The sequence below is a fragment of the Onychomys torridus genome, chromosome 15 (assembly GCF_903995425.1).
Source record: "Onychomys torridus chromosome 15, mOncTor1.1, whole genome shotgun sequence".
In the NCBI taxonomy this organism is placed as follows: domain Eukaryota; kingdom Metazoa; phylum Chordata; class Mammalia; order Rodentia; family Cricetidae; genus Onychomys; species Onychomys torridus.
The window spans coordinates 19,238,928-19,258,623 of NC_050457.1; the positions used below are offsets into that span (position 1 = coordinate 19,238,928).

At 43.7% G+C, this 19,696-nt stretch overlaps 1 protein-coding gene across 1 annotated transcript in view; it reads right to left on the minus strand.

Moving 5' to 3' along the window:
• Positions 1-8,435: 8,435 nt before the first annotated feature.
• The window catches only part of Iqgap2 (IQ motif containing GTPase activating protein 2), a 139,636-nt gene continuing 128,375 nt past the window's right edge, over positions 8,436-19,696 (minus strand). Inside the window, exons 29-34 of the mRNA XM_036207454.1 lie at positions 19,169-19,256; positions 16,682-16,894; positions 13,412-13,572; positions 11,637-11,774; positions 10,178-10,286; positions 8,436-9,307 (exon numbers count right to left, since the gene is read on the minus strand). Coding sequence (XP_036063347.1) covers positions 9,194-9,307; positions 10,178-10,286; positions 11,637-11,774; positions 13,412-13,572; positions 16,682-16,894; positions 19,169-19,256 — 823 coding nt within the window. The 3' untranslated portion in view covers positions 8,436-9,193. The remainder of the gene's footprint in view (positions 9,308-10,177; positions 10,287-11,636; positions 11,775-13,411; positions 13,573-16,681; positions 16,895-19,168; positions 19,257-19,696) is intronic.

A 19,696-nucleotide genomic window follows, 5' to 3' on the forward strand; every position in this document is an offset into this window, starting at 1 on the left:
TGCGGCCGAGCCGCGAGCCTGGGAGTGACTCAGTCCCGTGGGATCCTCGGAAAGCGCCTGCGGCCACTTCGATGACCCTCCTGGGACGCGGAGCCAGACCGGGACCGTCCCGTCGCCGCGCGCCAGCTCGCCCCCTTCTTGGCGTCCGCGCGCGCCGGCTCGCCAAGTTTGGAGTTCAGCTAAAAGTTGGCGAGAGACTTCTGTTCTTTTGCAATTTAGGGGAGATGCCTTTAAAGGTTGATGCTGCAAGTGACAAGGGTGTTCTCAGTGCTTGACATTTCTTTAATGTCTTTATTTTGCGAGCTTAGACGGGGTCTTCTACGTGAGTGGACCTGGCCACAGGTACTCACGCGCAGGTTCTCTAAGCTCTTGCTGGACGAACCCGGCCTTCCCCGGCGACCCAAGCCGCAGTCCCAAAGCCCTGGGCGGTGGGCGATGTTTGGGTGCCTCCTTCCAGAAGGACGCGGGGCAGGAGGAGGACGAGGGGCGGCTCTGGGGAATTTTAAAGGGTCTTTCCCAGGTTCTGGAACCTTACGGTTTGTGGGTGGCTTGACATTTCCAGCGTCAGATCTCAAAAGGGGGCCTGGAGAGGAGGAGCCCGCAGCTTATTTTGCTTAGAGTGTCTAGTGGGGGAAATGTAAGGACAAAACAGAAAATGGATGCTGGTCCTGCACCCAGCCAGAGGTTGCTGAACCCGCTGAAAGAGCTGAGCTGCAGGCCCCCCCCCCACCCCCAATCTCCCCAGTCAATGCTCAGTACTCTGAAGTGCAGTGGTTGTCTGAGTTAGGGTTTCTACGGTTGCAATGAAACACTATGCCCAAAAACAACTGAGGAGGAAAGGTTTACACTTCCATATGTGTCAGGACATGAACTCAAACAGGGCAGGGACCTGGAGGCAGGAGCTGAAGCAGAGGCCATGGAGGAATGTTGATTACTGGCTTGCTCCTCATGGCTTGCCCAGCCTGCTTTCTTATAGAACCCAGGACCACCAACCCTGGGATGGCACCACCCACCCACATCAACTACTGAGAAAATGCCCTCCAGGCGTGTGTATCTGAGGCATTTTCTTAATTGAGGTCCCCTCCTCTCAGATGACTCCAGCTTGTCCGAAATTGACTTAAAACTAGCCAGCACAGTGGTAATCTGTACCCCCTGGCAAAGGCTTTGAAAAGGGCAATATTGCACGATGGCTCTTTCCCCAAGTAGATCCTCAACATTTCAACCAATGGAGAAAACACATCAGAGAGACCATCTTACTCCTTTTAAGAGCTGACACTCATTGTCTTCATAGGTTGCTCCTAAGTTATGCAATTGCCCAGCTAAACAATGCTATTTTAAAAGTCGTTCCCACTGGAATCTCTTGAGAAAGCACGTTTTTTAGAACAGGTGAGAACTGGCAAGGTACTTCTGCACACATTAATAACATGGTATTGTTCCCTCACCTCTCTGAAATGTCGTGGGTTTTTAGGTTCACCACTTTTATGGACCACAGACAAGAAAAGTAAAATGCTGCAATTAACCGAAGGGATAGATAACATTGATTTCTAAGACATTCTCCATCTGATTGTAAGACACCCAAAATTCAGAAAAGTAATGAAACAAGTGACCGTTTTGTTTTGTTTTTGACGGCCAAAGGTTTTAAGTATAGTGGTTTTCCTGAATCCAGAGAGAGGCTTCTAAACCTCCCCCTGGAAGCCTGAAAGCAGGAGAGCCAAACCCTGTATTAGCAGGAGACTGTTTTTGCCAGCAATCTTCTGCATTGCCCTTTAGTATTAGAGTTAAATCTGTTCTTTGATGTGTCATGATACACCCTCTGTGTATCACTCTCGTGTGCTTTGGGATCATTGTTAAGTAAAACAAGGTTTATATAGTCACAAGCACTGGGATCCTGGGACAGATACTGTAGTTCTGAGATGGTTATTAACAAGGGTGTAGTGTTACACAGGATAAAATGATCCATTCAAAAGTCAGTTTGAAATTTTTTTAAGGTTTATGTTTCTGAGTGTTTTGCCTTGTGTGTGTTGGTACCACGTGCATACCTGGTGTCCACAGAGATCAGAAGAGGGCGAACTGGAGCCCCAGATGGCTGTGAGCCGCCATGTGGGTGTTAGGAACTGAACAAGGTGCTCCACCAGAGCAGCAGTGCTCTGAAGCCCTGGGCTCTCTGTCCAGCCCCTGGGGTAAGCTTTCAACCTCCTTCCTAGAATGGCTTACAACTTCTATTTCTGGAATTTTCCATTTAATGTTTGGCTGTTGGTGAAACGAAACGGTAGAGCGCAAAACTTGAGGCAACAGGACCTGTCTTCTGCCTTTGCGTCTGTGGTCTTCACGATCCGTGTTATACTCTTTTACTCAATAAATTATACTCTCGTGCAAGTAAGTGTCTGTAGGTCTGTATATCCTTTACAAGTGTTGAAGGGGTTGGAGAGATAGCTTGAGTACCTCAGTGTCATCCCCAGAATGCATGTAAGAGCCAATCAGGGTGGTATGCACTTGCAATCCCAGAGCTGGGGAGACAAGCAGGGACAAGTACATCCCTGGGATTCCCTAGCCAGTCGGCTAGCCTACTTGGCAAGCTCCAGGACAGTAGGAGATCCTATTTCAAAAAAAGGTGGGTGGAACCTGAGGAACAACACTTGAGGTTATTCGTTGGCCTTCCCATGTACTCACACACGTATATGAACATGCACAAGCACCCCCCCCCCCAGACTGGTAGAAATGGTGGGAAGTTGAGGATGCTTTGGAGAGCTGTTATATTAGAACAAAACGTCCCTTGAAGAAAGAGGGCTCTTGAAATAATGAAGTTCTTAAATTCTCTGCATATTTACTGAAGTGTCTCTCAGAATTCGGTCGTAGCACAGAGGGCCAAGGGAGAGGGGACTGAATGAGAGATTTCTTCCTCTCCTTAGTATTCTCTAAGAATTGTGAATTTTCTTAAGAGATTTCTCTTTCAGATTTTATATGTATGGTTGTTTTTCCAGCATGTATGTCTGTGCACTGTGTTCATGCAGTGAGGAACTGGAGTTCCACATAGCCATGAGCTGTGATGTGGTCCTCTGCAAGAGCAGCAAATGCTCTTAAGCACCGAGCCATCTCTCCAGCCTCAGATTATTAATTAGATCATTCACAAAAAGTCAAAACTACCTTCACAAGCAATTTTAACTTTTTGGATGTATAAGTACAGATTTGTGGGCTCCATCATGGACCAATGTACTAAACGTGCGCCTGGGTGATGATGAGCTCTGAGGATCCCACACCTGAGTTTAGAGTAGGACATGGCATTTGGCATGGACCAGAGTCAGCTGGAAGATTTAAGCCACAGTGCTGGGCTGCATTTCCAGAGATTTTGATGCAGTGGGTCTGAAGTGTTGCTGTTGCTGCTGCTTGGGGGCTGTGGGTGGGGTGTGTGTGAATGCGTTTTGTCAACCATGGCTTTAGGAGAGCCAGGAAAACTGAATGTGGTTCTAAACCAGGCATGGTGGTGCACACCATCCCAGCACTAGAGACAAGTTGCAAGTTCTAGCCCAGCTTAAGCTACATAGTAAGCCCTTGTCTGAGACAAAATATGTACATGTGTCCTTCAACGTCCAAAGGTGATTGGTTTCAGGATCTCTAAAGGAAGCCAGATCTGAGGATGCTCATGCCCTTTACATTTATCAGCATAGTATTTGCATATAACAAATACACGTTTTGTTATACTTGAAATTGTCTCTCAATAGTTGCATCTAATAGAACAGAAATGTGCAAGTAGTTGATGTTTTTATTGTTTAATGACAGAAGTCTGTACACTTTCATTACAGACACAGAACCCTTCTAGTATTCCATTATATATACACTGAGTTTTATCCCTCAAAGTATTTCTATCTTGTCTCCATTTTTGTTCTTTTTCTGACTTACCTGTCCAGAGGTTAGAAGTGAATTTTTCATTTTCACGTTTGTTATTTTTTAAATTTTTTTTTTTTTTTATTTAATGTACTCATTTTATGTGTGAGTATTTTCCCTGCATGTATGTATGTACACCACTTGCATGCTCAGAGGTTAGAAGAGGGTGTCGGATCCCCTGGATGGTTGTGAAATTGTTGATGGTTGAGAATCACCATGTGGGTGCTGGTTAAACCTGGTCCTCTGGAAGAGTAACACACACATTCTTAACCATTGACTCAGCTCTTCACGTGTTTGTTAATTTCAATGTCATTAACTTTCAGTTTTTGTTTGTATTTGTTTTTTTCAACTTTGTAGCTCTGGCTGTCTAGGAACTCACTATGTAGACCAGGCTGGCCTGGAACTCATAGAGATCCTCCTGCCTCTGCCTCCCAAGTGCTGGGAGTAAAGGCCACCATGGCCAGCTTTATTTGTATTTTTAAGTCGGTGTATATTCATTGTATATAGTATTGGGGTTCAGGAGAAATTTTGATAAAAATATACAATCATACAGTTTTCATTCCTTCTACTTTTTTATGGTTTACTCCAACTTTTGACCTCATTGTTTAGTTAATACTCACCGCCCCCCAAACAGCCATTTCAACTCCATGTTGCATTTTGACTTGTACATACATGTTATCCAACTATGAGCCTTCTTCTGTTAGCTTTACCTAACATCCCACACAAATCTCGAAGTTCTGTCCGCCCCTTTAGAGGGGTTTCTCATTTTATATTACGGTCCATTGGTGGTGACATTTTCTCCATTTTGTCCTAAAGCTTGACAGCATTTCTGTCATGATTGTCTGCCCTTCTCAGGAAAAGAGACCGATCCCTCTGCTTCTTTTGTTCCTTGCCACTCCAGCCCAACCCCCCTGTCACCTTCATAGTAAATGTCCGTTGTTGGGCAACCTGCCTGTCAGAGCTTATGACCACTTTCCACAAAGAAGTCTCAGCTTGACAGCAGCGTTCTTACTGGAATGACTTGATGTACACTCTGGGCTTGCACAGTCCCTGTTTCAATTTGTCTGGCACCAAATAGTGTGACTCTAGCCCTCTCCCCAGGTGGATGGTATATGCCAATGTTTAAAAACACACATGGCCTCACCATGGTGTGAATTTTAATCTCGGGAAGTTAGAAGTGCTGTTCCGTTTCACCCACTCTCCTGCCTGTTGCGGGCACTGTTTCCACGCCTCTACTCAAAGCTCTCCAAAGACAATAGAATATTCTAGGAATTCACCTACTAATTTCCTTTTAGAAGCCAGCGGTGGTAATCTGAGTACCTGTTAGTATGAAAATACAGGAAGTAAGAAAGCCACTCACTTCCTGGTCTGCCTAAGACCTCCACATTGGTCTTCAAAGCAAAGCGTAGGTTTAAGTAAGTTACAACCTAATCAGGAGGAGACCTGGTTTTGTCTCTTGTTGTTACAAACCTGAATTGGTATTTTCAGTTTAGAAATATAATTTGTGTCTCATCATGGAGCAACAAGTATTTACACTAATTAGCCCCCAGGAGAGCGGTAAACCACCCACGTGGCTCAGGTTACTGAGCAAAGGTCAAGTTCAGTATCTAATTCCGTATCTGTTATAAAGAAAACGAGATTTTTGTTCACCACACCGAGGTGGTGCACACCTGTAATCCTAGCACTTGGGAGGCAAGGGCAGGACCACCAGGAGTTCAAGACTCTCCTCACCACTTGCTATGTTGAGTTTGAGGTTAGCTGGGCTACTCGAGATCCTGTCTATAAACAGAAACTTCGGTTCCTGTTACATGGGGCAAACTCCACTGTCTTTGAGCTTAGAGATTTTCGGTTCTAAGGAAAACAAAGCCGAGGACCAAGCCCATACTAGCTGTTTTACATGAAAGGATGCTCAGTTAGCACTAGATTATCAGTAAAAGCCCCATCCATCCAACGGTCCATCTAAAGTAGTACTGGACGAATGAGGGGCACAGGAAGGGGCGTATACTCTCCTTCTCACTCCATTTCCAGACTTCTGACCATGCCTACTATTTATAAGGCATTGCCAGGCACTGAACTAGCGAAGCCTGAAACACAGCTCTGGAGCAGTGGTTCTCAACCTGTGGGTCTCAACCCCTTTGCAAACCTCTGTCTCCAAAAACATCTACATTACGATTCATGATGGTAGCAAAATTACAGTTATGAGGTAGCAATGAAATAACTATGGTGGGGGCCACCACAACATGAGGAACTGTATTAAAGGGTTGGAGTGTTAAGAAGATTGAGAAGCACTGCTCTAAAGCTTGGTTAACTATCTTAACCTATTACCAGGTCCTAGTTTCGGTACCAGATGCAATGGCACTTTCAAAAAGCTAACTGGCAATAAGGTCTAACACACATGAAAGGCCTTTCAAACTACAGGGCACTTTTCACCATCCACAGTTCTGTGGTTGCTTCTTGAGATGTTTGAGGAATACCACTAACCTGCACTTCACCACAAAAATCATAAAAGTCACACCATGAATAGTAACTCTAATTAGTGTCCCAGGGCTGACATTAGAGTTCTGATCTTTTATACCACGTAGTGATCTCACCCAGGTTGGCATTTTACTTGGCCACTGACATCCAGAATAATGGGGACAGGTCTTCTCTGTCTGGAGCTCATAGAGCAGCACATCCTTGTTGAGTGGCTGGGGCAGGGGGTGCTGCCATGGTTTTTGTCTTTTTTAAATGCCGGGTATGGGCCAGGGGTGGTGGCACACACCTTTAGTCCCAGCACTTGGAGTCCAAGGCAGGTGGATCTCTGCGAGTTTAAGGCCAGCCAGGGCTGTACAGTGAGACCCTGTAGAAAAATGAACTAAAATGCCAGATGTAACTGTAGAAGTTAGGGGGACATAGTGCTGCCAACCTTCTTGACTAAACATGATCATCTCAAAATATGGGAATCAGCTTTGTAAAGATCATTGTAGTTCCAATGTTTAGTGTTAATGGTGTATTAAAGGCAAGAGAGTCTGGTGGGGGCTAGGTATATGGCTCAGTGGGGCAAGGGCTTGTTTGCATAAGCAAGAAGGACCCAGGGTTCCAGTCCCAGAACCCACATAGAAGCTGAACATGGTGGTGCATACCTGTAATCACAGTTCTGGGAATGAGGGAGTGGGGTGGGGTGGAGACAGATGGAACCTAGGGCCTGTCCAGCCGGCCTAGCTAAAAAGCAAGCTCTAGATGAGAGCCCCTATCTCAAAAAGTAAGTTGAAAGAGTAACAGAGGAAGAGATTCAAAGCTGACCTTCTGATTCCACACATACATGCACAGGCAAGTGGCAGCCCATGAAGAATGCACACATACGCTATCTCCATACACTTGAGAAATTTTAATAAAATGTCTCTGAATAAGAAAAGCAGTAATTGGGAAGAAGCAAGTCAGGACTTCAGAGGTATAAAGAAAATCTGCCCCCTGGCTAGAGGATGTCCAGCCCTGAAAGTGGCCCAGGCTTTGGCGTCACTGATCCCTACAGACTTAGTTCAGAGGCATGCAAGGCCACATTGCTTATTGCTGCTCCTTTTCTTCATTACATTCCTCCTTCTCTGGTCATCCACTTAGCTCTGTCCCTTGCAGATCTCAACAAAGGGCAATCTGTGTTACCTTTATGAACATCCCTATCTTGGGGGACAACAGGAAGACACTCCAGGCTCTCCCTGGGGTTACTGGCGTGATCCAAGCATCCCTTACTGAGGACATTGGCATGATCCAAGCATCCTTACTCACATATTCAACCTGCCATCTCTGCTGCTGGAACAAGAGAGGTTCATTTTAAGGATGCCAGGAAATACTGGCTTGTGCTTCCAAACACTGCTCCCTCACCTGGGTTCCTATGTGGACATTTCCACTCCAAGTCCTTCCTGGAGTGCAGGGACTGGGGGGTGGGTTGTGTCTACTGGGACGAGGTGAGCAACAGCGGAGTGGGTTGTTGGAAAGCAAGGGTACCCCAGGAGTTTGTTTCTTCTTCATGTGCTGTTATATAATACCAAGCAGTTGCTGCTACCCTGCTCAGAGCTTCCACAACTTTGAATTAAGTAAGCATTTGTTTTCTTTACAAAGTGTCCAGCTTCAGGTATTTTGTTATAACCACACAAACGGACTGAGGCGATGACTCTTGCTGGCTGTGACCTGCTTTTGATCAATGGGAAGTAGGTAGAAGTGACCTCCGTAAAAGTTCGTTATTCTGAACTTCAGCTCCTGTGTTCTCTGGTTGAGAATGAGTGATAAGTACAAGGCCGACTGGTCAACCTGGATCTCTGGATTCCCCCATGGATCTACTCATCTCTGAATGGTTAAACTTGAGGTCCTCTGTTGCCTCCTACAGCAGCTTACTCTGTACCCTAATTTGTACAGCTCTGGGTAAATGACTTCTTTTCCTGCAAAGCCCTACCACGAGCCTTTTGCCCACTAAGTGAGTTGGATTTATTAAGACAACCTAAAAACCACGTTCATGTAATTAAGTAACATTTATTTTACATAAAACAATTTTCAAAGAATACATTTAAAAACCATCTAGATACTGATTTTATAGCATTACAAAAAAATCTGAGAGGCACAATTGAAGTATTCAAATAAATTGTGAGGGTGACAGTGGGGTCTATAACTGCTATCCACGGTGGCCCATGTGACTCCTCGTCCAGGAGCCTTCCCATGAGGAAGTAGTGCACTTTGAGTAATTGAATAAATCACATAAAATATATACTTTTATACAGAAAGTGTTATTGGATCATCACTTTCAATTACTTATAAAAAAAAAAAACCTTCATTTTGAATTGCACAAAAAGTTCTCTTTAAAACTGGTAATTCCCAGAAGACAGGGCTTAGAGCTATATGTCTAAATAATTCATTACAAATTAATTAGATCTCTACTTCTCCACAGATAATAAAACAATCTATGAAGAATTACATCATTTAAGTGGGACATTTAAATTTTTTTTTCATAGGAAAATAGGTTTATACATTTGTCCCTAGTCAGCTAAACTTTCTCCCCCTACTTTGAAACCAATCACAGGGTGTTGAGAGCTTTCAGCTGGAGTACCTGTGCCAGCCACAGTGTGTGTGTTTCATCTGCCCACCTTGTCTCTCCCTCCGCTGCAGAATCCAATTATCAAAAAGGCACGTGGCTACATTCTTCAGAACAGTTTTGGTCTTTAAAAAAAAAAAAAAATCACACATTTATAAGCAGTGATTTCAATCATGTTTTAAAACAAAAATACTAGACGAACTCATTTCTCGATGCAGGCGATAGAGAATCCAGGAGCTCCCCGCAGGCAGCTCACTTCCCGTAGAACTTTTTGTTGAGCAGGTATATGAGAAGGTTCACGTTCACCTTCACCTTATCAAACATTTTCATCACAGCCACTCCTTCATACTGCATCTGAAGTAAGTCCTGCAACAGAGGGTGACAGTACGTATGTGTGACATCAGCGCTTAAAAAACGTTCTAGAAGAATCGATGGCAACATAAACCTGGCTGGTCCAATAATCCCGCTGGGGCTTCTGAAACATTAGTATGCTTAAAAACACAGGCTAGTTCAGGACCTGGAACCCAGAGCCCGGCCCTAGGGACTTCAGTTGTGCAGCTCCGAGGTGAGAGTTTTATTTTAACAAACCCATAAATGACAGTGAGTGATGCTGCAGTCAGAATGAGGCACTTAAATAATTACTGCCCCACGTGGAAGAAAGTGGTTTGAAGGTAGAGAGAAGGCCGGAGTCATAATTTGGTGCTACAGAGCTAGTTTGTATGTGAGAGGGTCTGGGTTTGAACTTCAGCACTGGGAAAAAAAAAAAAAAAACTGCATGAAAGAAAATTATCCAGTTAATATCAGACACAGTTTTCACTTCCATCTTATAATTTAAAATTCTCTCTCTCTCTCTCCCTCTTTCCTTTCCTCTCCTCTCCCCTCCCCTCCTCCTCCTCTTCCTCCTCCTCCTCCTCCTCCTCCTCCTCCTCCTCCTTCTTCTCTCTCTCTCTCTCTCTCTCTCTCTCTCTCTCTCCCTCCCTCCCTCTCTCTTTCCTCTCCCCTCCCCTCCTCCTCCTCCTTCTTCTCCCCCCCCCCTCTCTCTCTCTCTGTCTGTCTGTCTCTCTGTCTCAGCATGCACGTGAAGGTCAGATGGCAACTTGTGAAAACAGATTCTCTCATTCCACCGTCTGAGTTCCAGGGTTCCAGGAGTTAAACCCAGGCTTTTATAGCAGTGTTGTCAGGAACTGTGAATGGCAGAGAGAGCCCCAAGTGGGCCTCATAAAAACCCCAGCTCACCTGAATATTGAGCTGCACCTTTTCCATCTCAACACCAAGGAACTTGGATCTGACATCGAAGATGCCCACGTCCTCAGTAGCTATGATGTCGAATGTAACGTTCTTAAACCTATTGAAAAGAGGAAGAGTCGGACATGGGCAATCACAAGTAAACCCTTAAGGAAGAAAGAAACTAACAGAGCCTCAGCTTGGACCAGTGAGCAGACTACACTTTGCACCACCTCCTGACTCCATTCCCTAAATGGCCAGTCTGAAGGCCACTGTTGGGATGCTTTTGTGATGATATATTGTGTACCCCAATAAAGCTTTCCTGAGGATCAGAGGACAGAGCCAGCTACTAGATTAGACATAGAGGCCAGATAGTGGTGGCACATACTCTTAATCCTATCACTCGGGAGGCAGAGATCCGTCTGGATCTCTGTGAGTTCAAGGCCACACTGGAAACACAGCCAGGCAGTGGTGGCACACACCTTTAATCCCAGGAAGTGCCGGCAGGGTAGAGAAAGGTATATATGGCATGAGGAAACAGGAACTAAGGCAGTTCAGCTGAGACCCTTTCGGGTGAGGACTCAGGCTTTCAGTCTGAGGACTGGAGTTGGTGAGGTGATAAACAGTGGCTGTGGCTTGCTCTGCTTCTCTGATCTTTCAGCCTTCATCCTGGTATCTGGCTCTGGGTTTTTTATTATAAGACCTTTTTAGATTCATGTTGCATGCTTTAGTGCAAAGGAAATAGCAGGTGTGATCCTTGACATTGACCTACTGTTGTGGTGGCAGAGTACAGTAGATAGTAACTTTTACAGAAACTTCAAGAGAAGAAGATGTGTGTTCTCTGAGCTTATATAGTCAGGTTTTGTGGGTCAGGCCCCAGAAGATGGTGGGGGTGGGGGTGGGGTACTGCCAGAGAGGAGGCCAAAGTCAGTGGCTGACTTCTCTTGAGACAAAAGAAGACGGAAGAGAAGGTATATGGAGCTCATGGTCCCTGCATGTGTGGTGTGCCTGCTGGGGCTGTGCCTGGTGGGTTTCTGTTTGTCTTTCCACCTTGAATTCACACACTCCTAGCACGATGTTGGAGGTGGTTCTGACCAGGGACTGGCACAGCTCCTGGGTTTGAAACACAAAGACATCCACGCCATTGGCAACTGTGGATGGCTCTCGTACCACAATCCGAAGGCGGCCTTTGATGCTTACTGCTCTGACGCAGTTCCTTTGAAGGGACCAAGAGAAGGTCCGAGGATCCATACACTGGACAAACGAAGACATCACTTGTAAATATACACCCTGACCACAGCAGCACCAGATGCTGACGGTCTTGGAGAGTAAGACTAATGATCTGTCATCTATGCTAAGCCTGGATGGAACCAACAAAGCCCTCTGAGGAACCCAGGGAAGCCGAAGAACTCTTAGTGAGCTTGTGTGATGGAGGGCAGGGGTGTCTCGGTAGACACTCCACTCTACTCACTGGTTGGTTTGAAGGTCGTCTATGCCCAACAGGACACCTTTGTCATGGAGCTTTGCTGCTGTGTACCTCACTGGCTTCACCCTCTTCGTCCCCTTGGGTTCAGCTTTTCCATCCAGTTTAATCGATCTCCGACTATTTCTGAGCAAATGAGAACAACTATCTGTTATCAAGCTGTTCCAGGCAGTGCAGCAGCCATGCTCAGGGACCCCACGGTTCACGGGGCTCCCCAATACTGACCTGCACTATCTCATCTCCTGATAAAAGGTAACAATGTTCCCCTTGCTCTGGAATCACACTACCCAACGGGATTTCCTAAGCAACTGAAGTTGGCATTTAAAATAAAGAAGTGTTCTATGTTCTCAGGCATTCTGAACTGAGTGTCTGTCTTCTAGGTCACCGCAAGTAGTCCTGGAGTAATTACATGAACTTTCTGTTCCAAAGTGAATGTTTTACTAAAACTTCTCTAATTTGGTAAACACTTCATGGCTAGTGCTGTTCCAAATATATACTTTATACACATTACTTTGTATTTTCCAAAATGAGTGGTTGCCACGGTGCTTTGAAATTAATGCATTCCTTTGCTATAAATCATTTCATTTAGCGTTCATAGCAATACCTGGGAAGCTGCCACTCTCAATCCCATGTTAAACACGAGAAAATCGAGACCACATGATGTATGCGAGACTCAGAACCCATGTCAGGACTGGAGTTTGTGGCTTAAAGTTGCTCTAACAGCCATGTGAAGCCAACCACTACTGAAAATTTGCTTGGTCGAGTTCTTCTTGGGTATAGTGTTAAAAAAGATCTGCACGGTTCCCAAGCAAATAAATAAATGAAGACTGGACCCAAGTGGGGCGATGAGAAGCTTGTCTCCCTTCAGCAGACTTCCTATGACTAATACTATTGATCTTCCTACAGAGTATCATTTCCTATTGCTCTTTCACAGACAAAGGTTATCTGAAATTATTGTATCGTTATCTAAGTGGATAATTAAAGTTTAATCAGCATTGACCCAGTCTAGTGATAAGAATAATTATCAGCAAAGAATAGTCACTGAGAGTCATTATATTGTGTATAAAAAATATTTAATTTGTAACTAATGGATATGAGAGAACTGCCAAATTTGGCCTATTATGTCAGTAATGACTTTTAAAAAAAGCCAACAAAGACTTTTAAATCATGAATTTTTAAATTATTAAGTTGCTCTGTGCAATTAGCAAATACCTGACTGATCTCACACTATCAGGTAAACAACATCCTGTTCTTCATTCTCAAATCAAGGAATATATATGTGCTGGATATATGTGTAGTCTGTCAATTTGACACAATCTAAAGTCATTTGAGATTTTTAAAGTCAACTGAGGGAGCCTCAGTTGAGAAAATGCCTCCCTAAGACTGGGTAGGTAAGCCTGTAGGGCATTTTCATTAGTAAATGATGAAGGAGGGTCCAGCCCACTGTGGGTGGTGCCATCCCTGGGCTGGTGGTCCTGGGTTCTATATGAAAGCAGGCTGAGCGAGCCATGAGGAGCAAGCCAGTAAGCAGCACTCCTCTGTGTTCCCCACTTCAGCTCCTGCCTCCAGGTTCCTGCTTTGTGTTCCCTCGATGATGGATTGTGATTGGGATGGCATGTAAGCCAAGGAAACCCTTTTCTTTGGTTATGTCTTTATCAACAATAGAAACAAAACTGGAACACTTCCAAAACCAACCCATGCCGCCGCCAGCACTGTAGGTCTCCCCGTAGAAATCATGACATTATGAATGACCGTGAACTCACTTTCTTTTCAGGTTGTCTACACAGGTCTTTATGTAGGTGTCGTAATAATTAATTTGATCTTCATAAAACGCTGCCTTCTTATTAAGTGCGTTCAGGGTCTGCTGAAGTTTTGACAGTTCAGCTTTTCGAAGCTTGCGGTGGATTCTTTGATTTCGGATATCCTGAAACAAGTAAAGGCTGTAATGACAGGCTGAAGCAAGACTCGCTTTGTGAGATTGATACTTTAGAAGACCAACAAGCAGCAGGCCAGTGTCTAACTGCTGGTTCTAGTTCATCTCAGGCACCTTATTATATCTATCACCACAGCACAACACATCGTTATCACTTTTAGAACTGGAAAATGTCCATCTCCTATTTTAAGAGGGTTACTAAAGTTTATTTTTCCCCCAGATGAGAAAAGGGGGCTGGGAAGACAACGAGAGTCAGTAAAGCGCTTTCATGAGGACTTGAGTTCAGACCCCTAATACCCACTGAGAGCTAGGCATGGTGGGGGTGGGGCAGGGACAGGCAGATCTTGGGGGTTCACTGGCCAGCCAGTTAGCTGAAACTGCTGTGAGATCCAGGTTTCGTGAGACACTTGTCCTAAAAAATAAGGTGGCAAGCTAGAGAACCAAAGAAGAACTATAGAGAAATAAGAAGTGAAATTACTGGTGCCCAATGTTGACCTCTGGCTCCCACCTACCTACTCGTGGAAGAATACACACACACACACACACACACACACACACACACACACACACTTCACACACACACAAATACACATTTCACAGACAGAAACCCCGCCCCAAAGCCAAAAATGTAATTTGAGAATCACCAAATAGTTGAAGGAGGCACAAAAGGCTGGAATGTAGCTAGGTTGGTAGAGTGCTTGCTTGCTCAACAACCTGGCTCCAATCCCCAGCACATACGTTAGGCACGATGGTGCACACTTGTAATCCCAGCACTTAGGAGGCAGAAGCAAGCAGTTCAGAAGTTCGAAGTCTCCCTGGGCTGACTAACAAGCTACAGACCAGTCTGGGATACGGGAGACTCTTTCTTCAAATTAGTAGAAGAAAAGGAGTACAAAGAAAACATTAGCAAGAGAAATGTGATTTCCTCAGACTGTGTTCAACTTTTCTCTTTGAAGACTTTTTCCCCCCCAAGACAGGTTTTCTCTGTGTAGCTTTGCGCCTTTCCTGGATCTCGCTCTGTAGCCCAGGCTGGCCTCAGACTCACAGAGATCCGCCTGCCTCTGCCTCCTGAGTGCTGGGATTAAAGGCGGGCGCCACCGCCGCCCGGCTGAAGACTAAGCCAAAAAAAGTTTATGTCTACATCTTATTTCACCTTATCCATGACTCTCATAACTTGAGAAGATTCAAAAGTGAAAACTATTACAACTGACTAACTCTCCATTTCTACCGTTCCACATTATGGATTTGAACAAATAACTGGAAATAGAGGAAAAAGAAAAGTGTCTTTGTAATGGGCATATTCAGCCCCTTCTCTTATTACTCCCTAAGCAATACAGTGTCACGAATATTTGCACAGCACGTAGGCTGTACTTAGAATTGTAAGTATCTAGATAATATATCTATATATGGGAGATGACTTCAAGTATATGCGAAAGCTAGGCACAACGGCACATGCTTGTTGGTCCCAGCCACTTAAGAGGCTGAGTCAGGAAGATTGCTCAGAGTGAGACAGTTTTGGCAAGATAGCCATATACCATTTCATTTTACTTTTGAGTAAAACACACACAGGGGATGTGACAGGCTCATATGCAAATACTGCATCATGGATTCTGGTTATTAGCTGGAATCCTAAACCCAATCCCCTCCAGTTAGCAAGAAATGACTGTACTTAGATTTAAATAGAATTCCTAGAATATGAACGGTTTTGTCTTACTGTTCATAGATTACAAGAGTTGTGTCAAAATTAAACTTGCAGATCTAGGTTTTAAAAAGTTAACCAGCAAAGGCTGGGGAGATTTCTCGGTGGGTAAAATTGCTCGCCATGAAAGCCTTATGACTTCAGTTCGATCCCCAGAGCCCACATCTGTAATTCCAGCATGAATTACAGAGATGGGAGATGGGGGTGGAAACAGAAGTTGGCTGGAAGCTTGTGAGCCAGCAAGCCTGAAGTTCTCTGTACTGCAGAGACAAGAGAAACTCTGCCTCAAAGAGGTAGGTGTTGTTGAAAGGTTGCTCTCTGATCTCCTCACATATACTGTGGTACATGTACTGACACTCAGACATACACATTTGCTCGCTCTAAATAAAAACAATTAAAAAATTATTCAGTAAGCTATGAAAATATTTCACTTGAGAAAATGGTGCCTGCTTAACATTATTTTTCCTTTGTGAACCAATTAAAACCAACTGTTTTAGGAATTATAAGGCATATTCCCCTACATCTTCTGAAATAATTCATTACTAAACAGAGCCTTCTCATTGATGGCAAACAGCATTGGTTTCTCTGTCTCATATACCCCAAGAGAAATATTCTCCACCCCAAACTATAAAAACAAATTCTGGCTTCTTTGTATTGCTCAGGGAAGGAGAAATCCTTCCTCTAAAAGTGACTATAATTTTCCACTGAAGATTCAAACTGTGCATTTCCCCAGAGGATGACAAAATAGATTTTTCTCTAATTATTTAACTGCCTCTAAGCTCAGATCCATATTAACGTGTACATTTGAATCAAAAGAATGAAAAGTACTTTTTACCCAAATATGTCCTCCCTTATCATCGATAAACAGATCCCAACCACTTCCTGTGTTTCCTTTAACAAAGCTGAGATCACATTCACAGGAAGTTCTCAAGTGCGGAATGTGAAATGAAAACCGAGAAAGAAACACCTTTAAGTTTGGGCTGCAGTAAGGCTAAACTGCTTAGAAGCAAATTCTCAGGGACGGAGTTACCATCTTAATGGCAGATTCTAAGGCAATTGGGCTGTATTGACAATTAACAGTGAAGAAAAAAAATGTTTCCCAAAGGGTCATAAAACGAACAAAAACCCAAGCATCTGTGGCTTAAAGTGGTAACAAGACTGTTCAACACTCCCAGGGTATTGACCCCTGGTGTGTCTCAAGTATTTTTGGCTGGGGGAACTGTATCTATTCCTTATAAAAGTTGTGAATCTCCTTGAAACCTTTAAAAAATGCAGAACACTAAGCAAGACAGGAACCGTGGATGCACAACGAGTCCCTCATACCACCTCACAGGACGCCCAGCACGTGCCACTGACTAGCAAATGTCTACGTGAAAATGGAAGTATACTATCTCCAGACACCTTGGCAATCTCGTTGAGAATGTCTTGGTATTTATTTTTGGATGACACGTGTCCAGTCTGCTCCAACGTCCGGAGATTCCTCTGGATCTTCCTCTTCTTTTGCTCAAGAGGCAGGCATGCATCTTCCATCATCGCTTGGCCCTGCTTCCCTTCTTCTGGGGTCCTGGAGTCAACGATGGCACGGCTCTCCATGTCTTTGGCATGCTCCAGTTCCTGAAAAGAAAATACCAGAAACATCACTTTTCCTCTAATCGCCCTGTGTTACAAGCTGAAATCTAAAGATTGCTCTTTATGGTTTTGAACTAAACCCTGGAGGAAAAAAAAAAAAATCACTTCCAAACAAAACAAAACACCCGGTAGTGATAACGACCCGATCTGGCTAAAATTCAAAGGTGCAGCTTTCTTGCCAAGATGACATTAGTAAAACCATCACTTTGTAATTCCTTCGATGAAGAAGCTCAATTTCTGGGTAGCCCAGTTGAGAAAATTAAAAATAGACTGTATTAATATGTGGCTTGGAGAGCCCACTAAAAACCTCACAAACCAGCCATGCTGTCAGAGATTCATAGGCCATTGGACAGCGAGGCAGCCAGAAAGCTGCATTCTGATCTCAGAATCACTGACACAGTCAACTTGGCAGGGTTCCTTTGAACCAACCACAGGGTAGAGATATTCCCACAGATGATGGTTCCTAAAGCCACGATGTGCACACAAATGAATGCTAACCAGCATGTCTCAGATAACTGCCATACAAGGAGATGGATGGTCTTCTATTTCACCACACAAGACAACTGACACCACAGATCAATTCTGTGCCACAACTGTTATTAGAGTAATGTCGGCACAGGGCACACAGGGCACAGAAATGCCTTACTGGGTCAGCAGCAGACAACAGACTTGACAGCTCATATGCTTAATCCGTGCCAGCCACGACGGCATCCATTTAGCCTGTCTCCCCCTTCTCATTTAATCTTCCCCATGAATTAGAAATTATTTCTAGGGGATGGAGAGATGGCTCAGAGGTTAAGAGCACTAGCTGCTCCTCCAGAGGTCTCGAGTTCAATTCCCAGCAACCGCATGGTGGCTCACAACCATCTGTAATAAGATCTGGCGCCCTCTTCTGGTGTAAAGGAATACATGCAGATAGAGCATTCATATGTGCATAAAATAAATACATCTTAAAAAAAAAATCATTTCTACTTTACAGGAAAGACAACTAAGGCTCAGAGTTCTAAGTGTCCTCAGTCACAAGCAGGAAGTACAGAGACAGATATAAAAGAGTCCAGATGTATGTTCATGGTTCCTGTCACTAACTTAAAATACATCTGGGAGAAAATTGAGACAATCAGAGCTAAAATATTTTATCTTAAATCAGTGTATTTATATATCCAGATTGCTTAAAAACATTCACACATTTGCACATATAAGATGGTTTGAAGTTTTGATTTTTTAAGAAATAACTCTGGAGATAGAATGATTTCTTGGCAACCCATTACATTAAGAAGAACAGGAAAATTATGAGCACTTCCATTAAGAAGTAATTAGATAATTCTGTTAACTTGATTAGGGAGTGGCAATTATTGGCACTAAAATAATAACACTGGGATTAATTGATTTATTTCAGAATGAGCTGAATAATAATTGCTATTTTTTTTCCTTTTGTTGTTGTTGAGACAGCCCAGGTTGGCCTTGAACTCCTGGTCTTCCTGCCAAGTTCTGGGGTTACAGGCATCTATCTTATGTCCAACTCTAATGATATATATATATATCATTATTATATATATATATATTAAATATTATATATATATATATATATTAAAGACAGGGTCTTACTGTATAGCTCTGGCTGTCCTGGAACTCACAATGGAAATTAGACTAGTCTCAAAACTCAGAGATCTGCCAGTTTCTGCCTCCCAAGTATAGGGAAAAGGCATGTGACACTAAACCCAGCTTAATGATTCATCTTAAAAATGCTAATACAGTTTTTATTCTCGGACTGTCATGAAACTCAAGTTATTTATGGCAGTGTAAAGACACCTGGATGCCATGGTCTTAGACATTCATTTTGGATGCACTTGGAAAACTCCGTTGATCTGTAAAACATCTCTCTTCTAAGTTAGTAAATACGTAACACGGATTTTTGACATTCTTTCAAACAGAACTATTCCTTCACTGATCTATCCAGCCATCTACTGAATGACAAAGCTTATGGTCTTCCCAGAGGCTCTGAAAGGTGCAGAACTCTATCCCTACTGTAGAAATAAATAAACAAATAATTAACAGCCAGCACACATTTGAGAAAGTGTTTTTCACGTCTCTCCCACTGATATTCCATGTGGGCTTTAGATATGGATGAACTCGGTTGTCTACAGCAAGGGACTTCAGACATACATGTTCCCCTATGACAATGTGAATGCTTGGCGTGGAGACTAAGAACACTGCCATCTATTGAATGTACTTGTTATTGTTCACGTAAAGACAAGTCACCTGCTGCTCCGTTGCTGGGGTCTCTAAGATTTCAATCAGTGTGCTCCCTGGCTGGTTCCGGGTCACGTCAATGATCAGCTTCTTGGTCCTTAAAAATGAGAAAAAGGAGACAGATGTTCAGGCAGCAGTCTTGATGCACAGAAATCTGTTTCTCTCTTGTGAATACATAAAGCATCTTCCATGATGATGCCCTAAAGTGAAGTGTTCTTGCTCAAAGCTCCTAAAAGCCTGCAAATGCCCAATAAGCAAAGTCTGGACTTTATATGCTAAATGCTGTAAGATTAGTCTATCAGAAACGTACACAAGTATGTCATAAGAGTCCTTACAGAATTTTTTTTTTTTTTTTTTTTTGCATTTATGACAGGTCACTTTTTGAAGGGCTGCAGAGACAAGTGCTGTAGACATGGCCTGCTGCTGTAAAGCACATAGGAAGACCCCCTAGCATTGACTTCCAAGCCTGTGAACACATCATAACTAAATCTCTGCTTTCCCTGCATCAGGAAAGGTATATGACAGTGAGAAGGCCAA